This window comes from Meriones unguiculatus, chromosome 12, assembly GCF_030254825.1.
Source record: "Meriones unguiculatus strain TT.TT164.6M chromosome 12, Bangor_MerUng_6.1, whole genome shotgun sequence".
In the NCBI taxonomy this organism is placed as follows: domain Eukaryota; kingdom Metazoa; phylum Chordata; class Mammalia; order Rodentia; family Muridae; genus Meriones; species Meriones unguiculatus.
In genome coordinates, this window is record NC_083360.1 from 33,920,754 (window position 1) to 33,935,181 (window position 14,428).

At 46.9% G+C, this 14,428-nt stretch overlaps 1 protein-coding gene across 1 annotated transcript in view; it reads left to right on the forward strand.

Annotated features, from left to right (window-relative positions):
• Positions 1-2,484: 2,484 nt before the first annotated feature.
• LOC110546084 (ankyrin repeat domain-containing protein 36C-like) overlaps positions 2,485-14,428 on the forward strand; it is a 93,216-nt gene continuing 81,272 nt past the window's right edge. The window contains 7 exon segments of the mRNA XM_060365204.1: positions 2,485-2,687; positions 3,698-3,812; positions 4,108-4,281; positions 5,827-5,933; positions 6,600-6,737; positions 8,282-8,354; positions 13,710-13,819. Coding sequence (XP_060221187.1) covers positions 2,485-2,687; positions 3,698-3,812; positions 4,108-4,281; positions 5,827-5,933; positions 6,600-6,737; positions 8,282-8,354; positions 13,710-13,819 — 920 coding nt within the window.

Sequence of the window (14,428 nt, forward strand, 5' to 3'; positions counted from 1 at the left end):
TGATTAGGCTGTAAAGTTAATTAAAAAAAAAGAAAGAAAAAGAAAAAAAGTGAAGCCAAGCCTGTAGTTTTTTGGTTTTTTTTAATTAATGATTGATATAGAAGAACCCATTGTGTGCATTGACACTGTTGGCCTTCCTGATCTGTTGGGAAGCTGTCCAGGAAAGTCACAACTCTGAAGCCTAGAAAGGTATCCCTGAGGCAGTGTCCCAAAGGAAGGGTATTCTGAGACACAGGAACCCAGGAACCACAAAGCTCCGACAAGACCTCCTCAGCAGAGATGTTACAGCACCCAGGGGAGGGTTATCCCAAACCCTGATGAGCTGAGTTTAGGAGCCTGAGCTCTGCTCCTTCTTTGCTTCTTCTCTTCTGGGTTCCTTGGCTTTTTCTGATGAGAGGATCACACCAGGGAGTAAATCTCTTAAAAGAGATTTATCAGAGGGGCGAATCCAGGATCAATGCTTCCTCCACCATCATCAGAGAAGCGTGATGGGAATTAGCACAGAGACCCACAAGTGTAGAGAGTGAGAAACTTTGGAGCACCCGGTCTTCATCAAAGCCCTCTCCTCAGGGCTCAGAGACCTATGTGGAAGAGGGGGAGGAAAGACTGTAAAAGCCAGAGGCAGTGGAGGACTCCAGACACAACAGGAGTTATGAGCATACAGACTCACAGAGACTGAGGCATCATGCTCAAGGCCTGCACAGGTTCAAGCTGGATGGGGTCCCAACACTGAGAGTGGGAAGTAGACATGGGCTGCCACTCCTAACCAAGAAGCTCTCTGCACTTGATGCCCCACTGCAAAGGAAACGTTCCTCTTCTCTAATGGAGTGTCACTGTGTATGTCACTCGCACTTTGGGGTAGACATCATGCCCGGGAGTAGTTGGCCAACACAGTCTATTTTTGTAGACTGGTCACATAATGCTTTGTTTGAGCATTTTTTGTTTCATTGGCCATTTGTTTGCATATTTTGATTTCTGTTTTTGTGTTCTTTGTGTGTGGGTTTCTTGTTTTTGTTTGTTTGTTTGTTTGTTTTTTTTTTAAAGAGATAGAAAGGGATTTGAATTGGGTGTGTGGGAGGTGGGAAGGATCTGGGAGGAGTTTGGGGATGGGAAAAAGTGTGATCATAATATATTGTATGGAAAGGTTTATTCAATAAAAAAGATTTATTTAGTTTTATTTTTTCCTCTCTTTGTTTGTGGGGTGTGTGTGTGTTGGTTTGAATGAAAATGGCCCCCATAGGCCCATAGGGAGTAGCACTAGTAGGAGGCCAGAGAGATGGAAAAAGTGTAGAAACAGGAGGAGGAGGAGGAAGAGAAGGAGGAGAAAGTAAAGATGAAGTGGAGGAAGAGGAAGAAGAGGCGATGGAGGAGGAGGAGGAAGAGGAACAGGGCAATGAGGCAAGGCTGTGACACCAGGACTCAGCTGCTTAAAGTTGTATTCCAACATAATCGGGACAATGGTCAAGTAAAAGGTAAAGTTCTTAAATATGGCGCTATGATCCAAATAAACCCTGCAGCTTTAAAAGAAAATAAAAAAGAAAGAAATGAGCAAAGAGACCGTCCTACCAAGGGCCAAATGAGTGGAGTGGGAGGCAGCCGAGGCAGGTTTTTTATTCTGCCCGGAGAGCATGCAGCTTCCTCCACACCAGCAGCCGAGGCGGGTTTTTATTCTGCCCGGAGAGCACGCAGCTTCCTCCGCACCAGCCGGCACACCACGACACAGACTGTAGCGCAACTGCTATTCTTCGGAGGTCCTGAGAGGGTTTTTTCGCTTGCTTGCTTCCTTGTTGGGAAAGGATCATACCTGTCACCCTGGCTGGTTGGGCACTCAAGATCCTGCCGTCGTCAAAGTTCGAATTCTGAGGAAGGTGTTTTTTGGAGGCCAGCCTTCAGCAGCCTGAAGGTCCATCCTAAGGGAGTTATGCTCCGAGACTTCGAGTAGCAAAGCATTTTGGGCATCCTCTGAACTTGCGTCATGTCGCCCAGGCTTGCCACTCTGCGGATCTTTTTCACAGGGGCGTACCCAGTGAGTACCTGGGAGGTTCTCAGTTCGCAGCTTCCCTAAAGCCAGGAAGCCCCAGGGCGAGCATAGCACATCTGGATCCTTTTCGCAGGGGAGCACATTTTTAACACAGGCACAGACTCAGGCGCCTGGCAGGCTCGCTGAGCACTGTGGCCGGCCTGCTGTGATTGGTGCAGGAGGTCCCCTCTGGAGCATGCGCATAAGGTGTTGCTGGGCAACGACAGTCCTGCCAACTGCCTAAGAGGTGGAGGCATGCCAAACCTTGGGGCTCCTCTCTGGGTGCATCCTGGAGAGATTCCAAGACTTGATTGACTCTGCCTTGGGACTAGCCTTGACTAAGATTGGGGCCTGAAAGGTCTGCCTTATTGTGAGCACTGAGGTTGTCATCGGGAGGCAGTGAGGTGGTATAAATACTGAGTTCTGGACGAATAGAAGTGGGGTGAAGGGCCACAGTCTGAGCCATGAAGAAGATCTTTAAGGGCCATTCGCCCTGGGGCTTCCTGGGCTTCAGGCATTCTGAGAGCCAAGACCCTCCCAAGTACCTCACTGGGTACACGCCTGTGAAAAAGATCCACAAGGCTGCGAGCATGGGTGACATAATCCAAGTGCAGAGGATGCTCGAATTTGGGGATGTTAACGTGAACGTTACAGACCGGAAGAAAAGGTCAGAGTGCGCAAGGTCTGGGGTGGCCGGGAACGAGGAGGAGAGAGTGGGAGCAGGGCCTAAGGAGAGGAATGCCGCCCTCCCTCCTGATCTGTGGCCTGCTTTCATGGGAAGGGAGGAGGGGAGGGTGGGCAGCCGGGTGTCAGCTTTTCTCCACCACAGGCTGCTCAGCACCCAAAACCTGAACACCCTGGACGGGGCTGGAGCCCGGGCATCCTCCATGAGACGCAAAGCAAAAGCTAAACCTTAGTTGCTTTCCAACCCCTAACTAGTTCTGCTTTCAGAGCACCTTATTGACAATTTAAATGTGATTTTACCCACAATGTTGAGTGTACACAGCATTTTCTTTAAATGTGCACATGAAAAAGTTCATAATGGCATGGGTCCCAGGACCAAAACAAAACAAAACAACAAACAAACAAAAACACTCCATAAAATCCCGTATTCATTTTATTTCACAGTAACCAAGGACTACATGTCATTTCCTGAGGGGCCTTATGTGAATGTGAGGATGGCTTCATATTTGGTTTTTCAGGGTGGCCATCTTCCTTTAACACCTGCTGACTCATCCATTAGTTCTTCTGGCCCCAAAGTGGGATAGTTTGATCAGCATCTGTCTTCATCACACGGGCATGGGAAGCTCTGGAGTTCCTACAAGTATCTCACCAGCTTCAGTTGCTTCCTTGATGCCGAAGCAGGTGGTTCCCTGGAGGCTTGCACATGTTTGAGACCCGAAAAGCCATGGTGCTTGCCAATGTGGTCTCTGCTTTAGGCAGACCGTGGTCAGCCACACACTCCAAATCTTCCTTTGCAAAACTGTCCGTTGGCTCTGCCCCCTGTTTAAGTGCCCTATTCCTAGCACTGCTAAACAGAAAGACAGAAATTCAAATAGGCTCCTCTGCTTCAGAAGAAAAGCGAGGGCAGTCCCTACACGGCTGTCTCCCTGTAACGCCGTGCCATAGCTCTCAGGTTCTCTCTCTTCCCTCTCTCTCTTTCTCTCTGTCTCTCAGGACTGCTCTGCATTATGCCTGTGCTCATGGCCAGTCGGAAATGGCGTCCCTCTTGCTATGGTATGATTGCAACATCGAAGCCCGGGACCGTGATGAAAGCACAGCTCTGATCAAGGTAATTAGGAGCCAACAAGATGAATTAGTATAACCCCCAGATATTCAGGTGTGGGAGGCCTGTACCCCATCATGTGGGAGGCCAATGTGGGGCCTGTACCCTGCCTTAGTGGAGGCGGAAGCAGGAGGACAGGGAACCCACACAAGCCTGGGATACATAAGAAAACACAGTCTCAAACCTTTATATATATCGTGAATAAAAACGAATATCTGGCATTTAAGCATAACTATTTGGTGAAACCTGTGGAAGGTTTTCCTTGAACTGACAGCCTGTCCCCTTGGGACGTTCCCCACAGGCCACACAGCGCCAGCACGAGGAATGTGTAAGGATTCTGCTGGAGAAGGGTGCTGACCCAAACACCGTGGACGCCTATCAAAACGCCGCGCTCCATTACTCAGTGTACAACAACAACCCCTCCATAGCCACCAAACTCCTGGCATTCAGCGCGAACATTGAAGTGAAGACAAAGGTAACACCCAACATTGTTTCCCAAAAACTTACTTAGGAGGCACAAGCACAGGGGTGTGCGGGACCATTTCCACACGTAGAAGCTGAAGTGAGAATTCCTCAATTAAAAAATGGCTTGGAATAAGTTAACTGACAAAGTTTTATAGCACACAACTTTACATATCTTTAACATATTTGAAAAGGTGTACTAATATATGTTAACTGTAAAAAAAGGTGCATGTTCTTTAAATATGTTACCAAAGGTTTCTTTAAAAATATAATTTCAATATTTGCAACAGTTTTTTTTTTTTTTTTTTTTTTTTTCTGATGAGAGTAACACAAGACATGAGAACAAAATTTCTTTAGAATCAGGCCAGACGTGGTAGCCCACGCCTTTAATCCCAGCACTTGGGAGGCTGAGGCAGGTAGATATTCTGTGAGTTTAAGACCACGATTCTATCCGAGGCAGAGAGAATCGTGGTGAGACAGACAAACCAGACAGAGAGACAAAGCTGTCTAGAACCAGATTTCACCACGGAGGGACCAGATAATTTGGGGGCATGTTCCCCTTTCCTGTGAGTGCTGATTAAATAAGAGCTTAAACTGCTGTCAAGTCTGTCTTGCAGATGAACAATACTTTTTTGCATAATGAAGTAAGTGTGGGATTTGGCACTCGCTCTGCAGAGGAGCCCTGCCCAGTTCCCAGCACCCCCACAGAATCTCACAACCGTCTGTAACTCTAGTTGCAGAGGATTACACGCCCTCTCCTGGCTTCCACAGGCACTGCCTGCAGGTGGTACACTGACACACAGAGGCAAAACACCCACGCACATAAAAGAAAAAGAAATACATCTTTCTAAAATACATTAAAAATATCTTCACACACTTCTGAGTTGGCAGAACATGGTCTTAATGAAAAGAAAGATCTGCAGAAACCCCCATTGCCCCTGAGCTCTTAGACACAGCCAATGCAGAAAGAGAAACTCAAAGGCTGGAGTCGAGGTGAGCCAGAAACAGCGGTCCTCACCTAAACTTCAGGAGGCATCTGCAGAGGCGCCCCAAATAACCGAATCCCGCTTCCCGTGAGCCTTTGAAACTGGCGATGGACAAGACACCACTTACCGGAAAGGCCCGTGTGCGCTCCAGTTTAATGGGGACACACCCGGCCGCTCCCTCGTGTCACCCACTCTTCCTCTGCGTGCACTGGCTTATTGGCAGCCTGTTGTTGACTCGCTGTCATGGCTTCCGAGATTGTTCCCGCTAACGGACAACGGTAATCCGGATCTATACCTCATGTCGGTCTCCCAGAAATGACTCTGCGTTTCCTGGCACTGTGGAGAACGTGGCTCCCAACCTCCGGCAGCTCCCGACTCGCTGGGCACAGCTTCTCAGGGCGTGCAGAGCGCTGGCGGGAGCAGGGTTCGGGACCCAGGGGCGCCGGCCGAGCCTGGGGCAGACCGGCCCGAGCCGCGAGCGTGCCGGGCCGCCGTGGGCGGGGGTGGTCGTCCTGGGCTCTCAGCAGGGTCGCAGCTGACGGGGAGCTGTGAACTGCTTTTCGTCTCCGCAGAACGGCTACACGCCGCTCATCCTTGCCGTGCTGGAAAACAAGCAGGAGATGGTGAGACTGTTGGTTCAGTCGGCGGCCGACGTGAACGCCCAGGACAACTGCAAGAGGTACCTTTAAAAGCTCGCCTAAGTCCTCGCGACCTTCCCGAGCGTCCACAGCCAGCCCGACACGCGCAGCTCAGTGTGGGTCCTGAGACCCGAACCCAGGCCCACTGCAGGGGCAAGTGTTCTGAACGACCGAGCCGTTTCCCCGCCCTGCCGTTATCTATGTTAACAACTTTTAAAATAGTGCAAACAGTTCTGTGGCACATTACATGGGGCCGGGGAAGTAAGGGAGCCGGTCAGTTCCCCCACTTCCGGTCAGCCATGCACTTCCGGGAGACGATCTAGACCCAGCCCTGCTGGCTGCGTGCCGGGGCGCTCCGCCACAGTGGTGGCACGGGTGGCCTCTCCCTGCTTCCTTTCGGCACTGGAGGCGACAGGGATCAGTGAATGCCGCCCTCCCGGTACTTCTGTCTGTCCTTGGCTGCTGACGGCCACGCTAACACACAGCCGGGGCAGGAACTCGGCAAGGCCCAGCTGAGGAGTTGTTCATATGACCTCCTTCAAGCGTGTCAGGGAGATTGGTGGGATGCCACGTACCTCGTCTACATAGCGAGTACCAGGACAACCAGGGTTATGTAGATAGTGTCTCAAAAAATACTCCCACAAAACTACAAACAAACGAACAAAGAAGACAAGTGCGTCGGGGTGACTTTCTGTTTGCTCGGTCAGGTCCGCCCTCATTCACGCGGTGAGAACTCAGTCTAAGAACATGATCAGCTTTCTTCTCCAGCAAGGCGCTGACGCATCTCTGGTGGACGCCTGTGGAGCGACCGCACAAAGTTACTCTGTCTTCGAAACTGTCCATTTGTAAGTGTGAATATTCACAGCGGCTAACTTCAGAATGGTGTCCTTAACAGCCAAATCTCTCCTGGAGCCAAGGAGATGTTACAGTCCAGTCTGGGAAATGTTGGAGTGGCTCTGACTTAGTTGAAGCCATTCACCAGACACCAAGCAAAGGGCTATGCTAGTTTGGGGTAGCAAAGGGTACAGAGCTCTCTGGCTCAGACCTTTAGTTTGGCAGTGCTGGGCATTGAGCTGGGATTCACCAACACAAGCCCTCCCTCAGGATATTAAGTCCCCTGTCCTTAAGACAAAGACCCACACATGGGATACAAATAGCGTCCTGTCTCTAAGTTGTCTACTTAGCTGTTTGGCTCTATTATTGTCAAATTTAGCTGAAAATGTAGTTATCTCATTCAACACCATTCTTTTTTAAATTATTTTTATTTTACGTGTATGGGTGTTTTGCTTGCATGTATGTTTATGACTCCATTGCATGACTGGGGCCTGCAGAGGCCAGGAGAGGGTGTCTGAGCTCCTGGAACTAGACTTAGAGAAACAGTTGTGAGCTGCCATGTGAGTGTTAGGAATCAAATCTGAGTTCTCTGCAAGAGCAGCCTATGTTCTTAACTGCTGAGCCAACTCAGCAGTATATTGCCTGGTTTTTGTTGTTGTTTTTGTTTTCAATAATTTTACATGTTTGAATCTTTTTTTTGGGGGGAAGAGATGCCCAGTAGCTACATACAGACTGTTCTCCATTCTGACTTCTGGTGGACATTTTCAAGGCTTTTTTCAGCTGTGTCAGCTCCTGTAGCAAAAGATAAAAGAACCAGTCATTGCATCTTCTCTTCATTCCTGAAGAGCTCTCTAATCTGTGCACACAAATTACCCTAGGCCCTCTAGGGCACTGCCTGTAAACTCTTTGCTGTGGAATCCAGAGGGAGTGTTCCTCAAACATTTCTTAGTGGAGAGAAGTAGAAGCAGAAAGAGGAAACTGCAAGCTTGATTATTTCAGAAGTTGACATAGAAACAAATAAAAAATGCCACATGGGTGGGTGAGGTGGCATATGCCTTTATTCTCCCAGCACTAAGGGACCAGAGGCAGGTGGATCTCAGTGAATTTGAGGCCAGCCTGGTCCACAGAGTTTCAGGGCAGCCAGCATAGTTAGACTGTCAAAGAAAGAAAGAAAGAGAGAGAGAGAGAGAGAGAGGAAGGAAGGAAGGAAGGAAGGAAGGAAAGAAGGAGGGAGGGAAGGAAGGAAGGAAAGAAGGAAGGAAAGAAGGAAGGAAAGGAGGGAGGGAGGGAGAGAGAAGAATGTGAGATGGCTCTGCAGTTCAGAGCATCCAGCTGTGCAGGAGGGCTGGGTTTGGTGCGGTTGGGAGCTACACTCCAAGCTGCTCAAAACTGCCTGTAACTCTAGCTCCAGGGGCTCCAATGCCCTTGTCAGTGCACTCACATAAACACATTCACCTGTAAAACAATTTATGAATAATTGTCTTTTTTTAAGTGCCATTTATTAGGACTCTTAACAAAACGACACTCACCTCTCACTGTGGCTTTTACTCCGAAGGCCTTCCCAAGACCTTGGTGGCAGTTGTCCTGAGCCTACGGCAAAGGAGGATGGACACAGTTTTGATGCCAAGGTAAGAGGCTCACTTGTGATGCTGACTCTCCGCCCTGAGCGTTTGGGGATTTGGCTCAGTGGTGAAGTGCTTGCCTAGCTAGCACAGGGGCTAGATTCAGACCTCAGCTCTGAGTGGGGGAAAATTTACTGTAAATTTAATTTTGTTGTGCTCTAAGAGCAGAGTTGAGGTTGAAAAAAGGCTTTAACATAGATTTTATGCACAAGCATTAGGGCACGGAGGAGCTCGGCTAGGAAAAGGGCAATACTCTGAAAGCATGGTGTGGGCCTCGCAGTGAAGAGCCATACTTGTGAGTTTTGTACATAGTCCTGTATGCAATCCTGGTGGCTAATGAGGTTGCATTGTTCACCCATTGTGAGTGGCGCCACCCCTGAGAAAGTGGTCCTGAGGCATATAAGGAGAAGCCAGGGGGAGCAAGCAGGTAAGCAGCTCCATGGTCTCTGCATCAGTTTCTGCCTCCAGGTTCCTGCCCTGAGTTTCTGCCCTGGTTCCTGGCTTCCCTGGAAGCTATGAGATGAAATAACTTTTCTCTCCAAGTTGCTTAAGTTCTCCCCATAACTTAAAGTTATGAAGTAGCAAGGAAAATAATTTTATGGTCTGGGGATCACCACAACATGAGAAGCTAAATTAAAGGGTCACAGCATTAGGAAAGTAGACCACAGCTCTGGCGCCTCGTGAAGGTTGTGAATCTGGTAGGGAAGATGTTTTCATTCATGGAATCAGGATGTAGTCCCTGTTCCCAAGATCAACACTAAAGGTAATGGCCTTTTTAGTAGGAGGTGCCTGATTTCCATGAAGGTTTAGTAGGAAATCATTAAAATGTAAGGCAGAATTCAACCTAGATTTAATTTAGGAGTGTAAATCACAGGGTACCAAGGACCTATTGTCCAAGTTGTCAGGACAACTGTGGACAGCACAGTCTCATAATGGCACAAGATTTCTTCTGTACCTCTGTTAGAATCTCAAGGACCTTCTGGATTTGTAATGGGGCAGTCTTTTTCATCTTACAATTTTAAGAATGCGATTTCTTGGGTTGTGAAAACAAATATTAATGCTTCTATATTAACAATAAGGCTAAACGAACGTTCCAGGAAGCAATCTAATTAAAAGGAGACTATGGTGAAGTGGGGTCATTGCAATCTGCTTACCCTCCAAAAGCCTAAAAAAAAAAAAAAAAAACACTGAACAGCTTACTTAAACCACAGCGAGCTCATAACTCTGGATAGAGTTATAGCTGCACTTGTCTTTGTACTTGATCTTTTTCTCCTTTTTTCGTGGAGGGCTTTGCAGTCTCACCTTGTTTTGCTGGTAGCTGGCTTTGCCCTTAGGCTGTTCTTGAGGTTCTGGGGACCAATAGGGGACAGGCTTTACTCTAGAATAAGGCTACACAGCTTCCTGAGTTCTTTCAGTCCGGGAAGATTAGGCACTGTGTGATATCCTTAAGATGTTGGAGGCTGTGTATGCTCCCGGCGGGGCTGTACCTGAGTGAAATCTGATGGCAGGCTTTTCTGGGACATCTCTCCACAGCGGCTGAAGCCAGGGTGGTCTGATCAGTAGGTGCATGTGAGGTTTGGGGCTGTAGATTGTAGCCTCTCTCTCCCTCCTCCCCACCACTCCTTTCTCTCCTGAAGTCATGAATGAGAAGAATTGCTAAAGTCTTAGGTAACATGACTCACAGATGCCTTTCTTTTCCACTGGTCTTCATGGGGCGGTAGGATCTTGTATTTCTCTTGAGTCCTCCTGCCATTCAGGTTCAGATCATCTGTGTCATCAGGCGGCCCATTCACCCTCTGTTTCTGTATTAGACATGCTTACATCTAATTATTGCGGAGAGATATCAGGGCCATTTCTGTATCTTCATCTACATGTCTGGGAATGTCCCCTAACTTAGGAGAGATTCCAGGTGTCGACTTATCCAGCGCAATTCCCAAAGCGGGGGCTGACAGCAGTGATTCCTTTAGCTTTGGGGATTCATCAGCATAAGTTTCTATACAAGTTTGTTTCATAAGGAGTCTTGGGTTGTTGATGAAGGTGGTGAATGAAGTGTCTGCATTGAAAACTGGCATTTTCCCTGCCATGTCAAGAGTTACCTCAAAGGTTACAAGCAGTCATTGAGAAGTAAGGAACTTCACTGGTTTAGTGCTCAGGGGCAGTTACCCTTAGAGCAGGAAGGGTAACCCCTCCTCCCTTGCAGAGGGGCTATGCTGGGTTTTGCTGTGGACAGTCAGTTTCTGATTCCTTTGTTTTCAAAGCTGTGGCAATCTTCTTTGTGGAGTTTCTTTGAAGGAGAAGATTTTTATTTGCCTTGGGAAATGTATTTCACATACGTGATACACATATACATAAACACACGTATGTGGTTTTATATATTACTCCATCGGAGAGCTGAGCACTAGCTGGTTTTGGCCTCTGTTCACTTGATGAATTTCATCCACAATGACTTTCAGTGTGTGGGACTTTTTGTCCAGTAAGCTGCGTTTGTTTGTTTGTTTGTTTGGAGAAAATGGACAAATCTAGAGCATCTAGAAGGTTGGTTTTTGTCTGTTTTGATGTATGCATGTTGTGTACATGCCTGTGTAAATGCACATGTGTGTGCTATAGCATAGTAAACCATATAAGACATTCTTTTTTTTTCAGGTAGTCTTTTAAAAAAAAGATTTATTTATTTATTATGTATACACTATTCTGTCTGCATGTACACCTGCACACCAGATGAGGGCACCAGAAGATGGTTGTGAGCCACCATGTGTTTGCTGGGAATTGAAATCTGGAAGAGCAGCCAGTGCTCTTAGCCTCTGAGCCAACTCTCCAGGCCCCGACAGACATATTCTTAAAGAAGATTAAAGCACATCAGTAGATCATCAAAGGGCATAAGAGAGAATATGCAATGTTCTTGTAGCATTTAAAGGAAGGGGGTGGGGCTGGGAGCTCGCAGGGCACTACCCCCCCGAACTATCCACAGATTCTGGAGACAGGGGAATCACTGTCAAACCTACTGACTTATATGCTTGCTTGGCTTTGTATGTTTACTTGAAACAATAGAAAAATGAAATAAAGAAAAACCACTTTATTCTAGTGTCACGTAAGTTGATCTGTGTTCTGTACCTGCTTTTGTATTGGGACAGACAGAAAAAAGCTGGAAATTTTGACATTATAACGGGTTCTCAAAATTCATATTACACTAGGAGTGCATTGTGTTTCCTGAGTCACCCCACTGAGAGCATGGGTGAGTCTCTTCAGCTAAGTGAATAATTCTCTAGTTCTAGGAAGTACAGACTCAATACTGTACAGTAAATGTTTGATTTCCGAAGCGTTTAGTGGTGTAGATTTTGTAGCGCCCACTTATCCTCCTTGGATTACTTGCTGATATTATAAGAGCTAGAAGCCTTCTCTCGGTGCTCAGTCACTCCACCTAAAGCTCCCGTGTGCTTCAGCCTGCTTGAGTTTAAGGTCCCCATGTCTGTGTGACCTAGAGCTCATGGGGTGCTCTTATGTGTTAGAATCCTTTCAGTATTTTTGTGTCCCCACCTGTGGGACTTCAACGGGTTCCTAAAGAAGACGGTGGAAGGAATGGGGGTGGGGGGAAGAAATGCAAGGAATGGAGGCCAAGTCTGTTTGTCTGATCAAAGCCTCGTTTATTAGAAATTTTTACCCGACTTATATAGGGAGAAGGCAGGAAAGGGGGAAGGTTAAATTACTGCTGCAGGAGATAGCAAGAGTGCTTTCATGGCTTGAATATTGTACCTGCAAGATACCGTAAGGATGTTTTCTTAGATATCTCATGGATGCTCTAAAACTAACAGACGGATGTCCTCACAAATCTATCACCCATGATTTAGGGTCCTAGGTAACTCTTTCACTAAATAGCTTTAGGTCTCCACTAAATGACCTTTGCTCACTATTTGGCTTTAGTAAATAGCTTTGTCTCCACTAACTAGCTTTGGCTCACTATTTGACTTTGGCTTCAGTAAATAGCCTTGGCTCCCGGCATTTTTGAATGTGAATTAACAACTAGCCAAGTGAATTTCCATAGTGTAGATTTTTAATTAATCAATGTGGATTGTCCTAGTAATTATGCATCAAAATTTCAAAAAGTCTTCTTAATGCTAAAGACGTAAGTTCAAATGATTTCTTTTGAAGTGCTACATCATAAATAAATAGGCAACACACCGAGGAGGCAACATGACCAGGAGAGAAGGCTTAAAGCCTGTTCCTAGTGTCCTTCAACCCTGATCAGACTAGGAATGCAGATTAGCATTTCTTAACCTTTGTAAGCCATGCCTTCTGTTCACTGAACACATCTTTTCACAGTGCACTTTCTTCCTAGAATTCTGATTGCCATGTTTTTTTGTGGAATGTGGAAGTACTAATTTTCCAGTTTGTGTTTCTGCCTATTAGAAATGTCACAGTTTTTAGACAGTTAGCCCTGGTTGGCTAACAGAATCACTTTTTTATAGCAATTAAATGAATGTCTTCATTATGTGGTAATTACAACAAGGTTATTTAAGGCATAAGAAAAGTATTGTTAGCAGTGTACTAACCAAGGTAAGATATTATTGAAAGACAAGCTTCTGGATTTTTCCTAAGAAGAAGAAACTCCTGTAAATGTAAACCATGCAAGCGCATTAAAACATCTAACAAGCAGATAGATCCTTTACATTTCCACAGTGTCCCAGCCGGAGCGTGGGTGCCAGATGTTGATTGGCACCAGGGGTTCTGACACCGTAAATGCAATTGAATTAATGAGTATTTTCCATAACCTTGAGAGAGTGTTGACATCACTGGAAAGTTCTTCACAGTGTATGGCCCTGAAACTTGGCTTCCTTGACTCTAGACTTTTGCCTCAAAACCCTGGGCAGAGCTGGGTGGGCGTGGTCGGAAGACTACAGGAAGCTGGAGCAGCTGTGGGCTGGCGCCTCTAAGTGAGGCCTGTTGAAGCCCACGGGTCCATGCCGGTTCTGCACCCAGAGGGCACGTTCCAGAAGCCAGGCTACCACCACCCTGGGCTAGTGTGTCACCAAGGGCAGGAATCTCTCAACAACCCCGGGCAGGGAGCAAGTCAAAGAGCGCCAGCTCAGCAAGCCCGTGCTTTAATGGAAACACGCGCCATGATAAATGCGATAGAATGAAAGTTCCAGAGTCAGAGGCGGGCTGAGGTGGGGTGGGGTCGCTGAAGACAGTCTGGGAGAGCCCCGCGTGGCAGTGCTGGTCAGCTGGCGCCTGCTCAGCAGCAGCAGCATCTGGAGGGAGGAGAGAGAGCCCACGCTCAGAGTCGCAGGTTTGTTCCTAAGATGACGGCGCAGTTGAGAAATACGGAATTTGATGAGTTCTTGGCTTTCTTCTTTTCTCTTTTAGCAGGATGGCTGCATAGCATGTTCACACCCCATCAAGAAAAACGGGCAAAGGGTGGCAGAGCTGCCAGCAGAGGAGGAGGAAAACGTAGGCGCGGTTGACCAGCTGGAGAGGTACAGCTGCTTGTGCATTCCTTTAGTTGAAACAAGCTTGGGGGCGGGGGTGGGTTTGGGCTGGCTACAGTAGCTCAGGAACATTAAACTGATAAGAAGAAAGTCATTCGCAAAACCACGCCAGCAAAACATGAGTTAATCAGAACAGCAATGATTTGGAGTAACATTTGCAAGACAACCACTTGCAATGATTAATGCTCCCCCGTAAGTCTGCCTGGTATTTGCGCTCTGCAGCTGACTCTTCGTGTCACAAGAGCTAACACCAGCGAAAAGGTCCAAGGGTTACACCAGTTTTTTAAAGAACAGTCTTGCGTTGACTGATTCAGCTTCGCGGTTCATTTTCCTTGACCTCTCACACACGCGTCTTCCTACAGCTGCCATTTTAAATACAAATTAAAGTTGAAATGATTTGGGATGTCTATGCTTGAATTTTTTTTTTTTTTAAAGAATGTTGACACTATGTTGTTCCTGAGTGGCTGTTAATTGAGATCATTCGATCATATCAGATTTTTCTTCCTCTGACCATGTATTGGTAGGAAGAAAAATCCGTTTTTTATATAAAGAAGTCATATGTATGTGATAAAAGAAAAGATTAGGGCTTCATTCCTT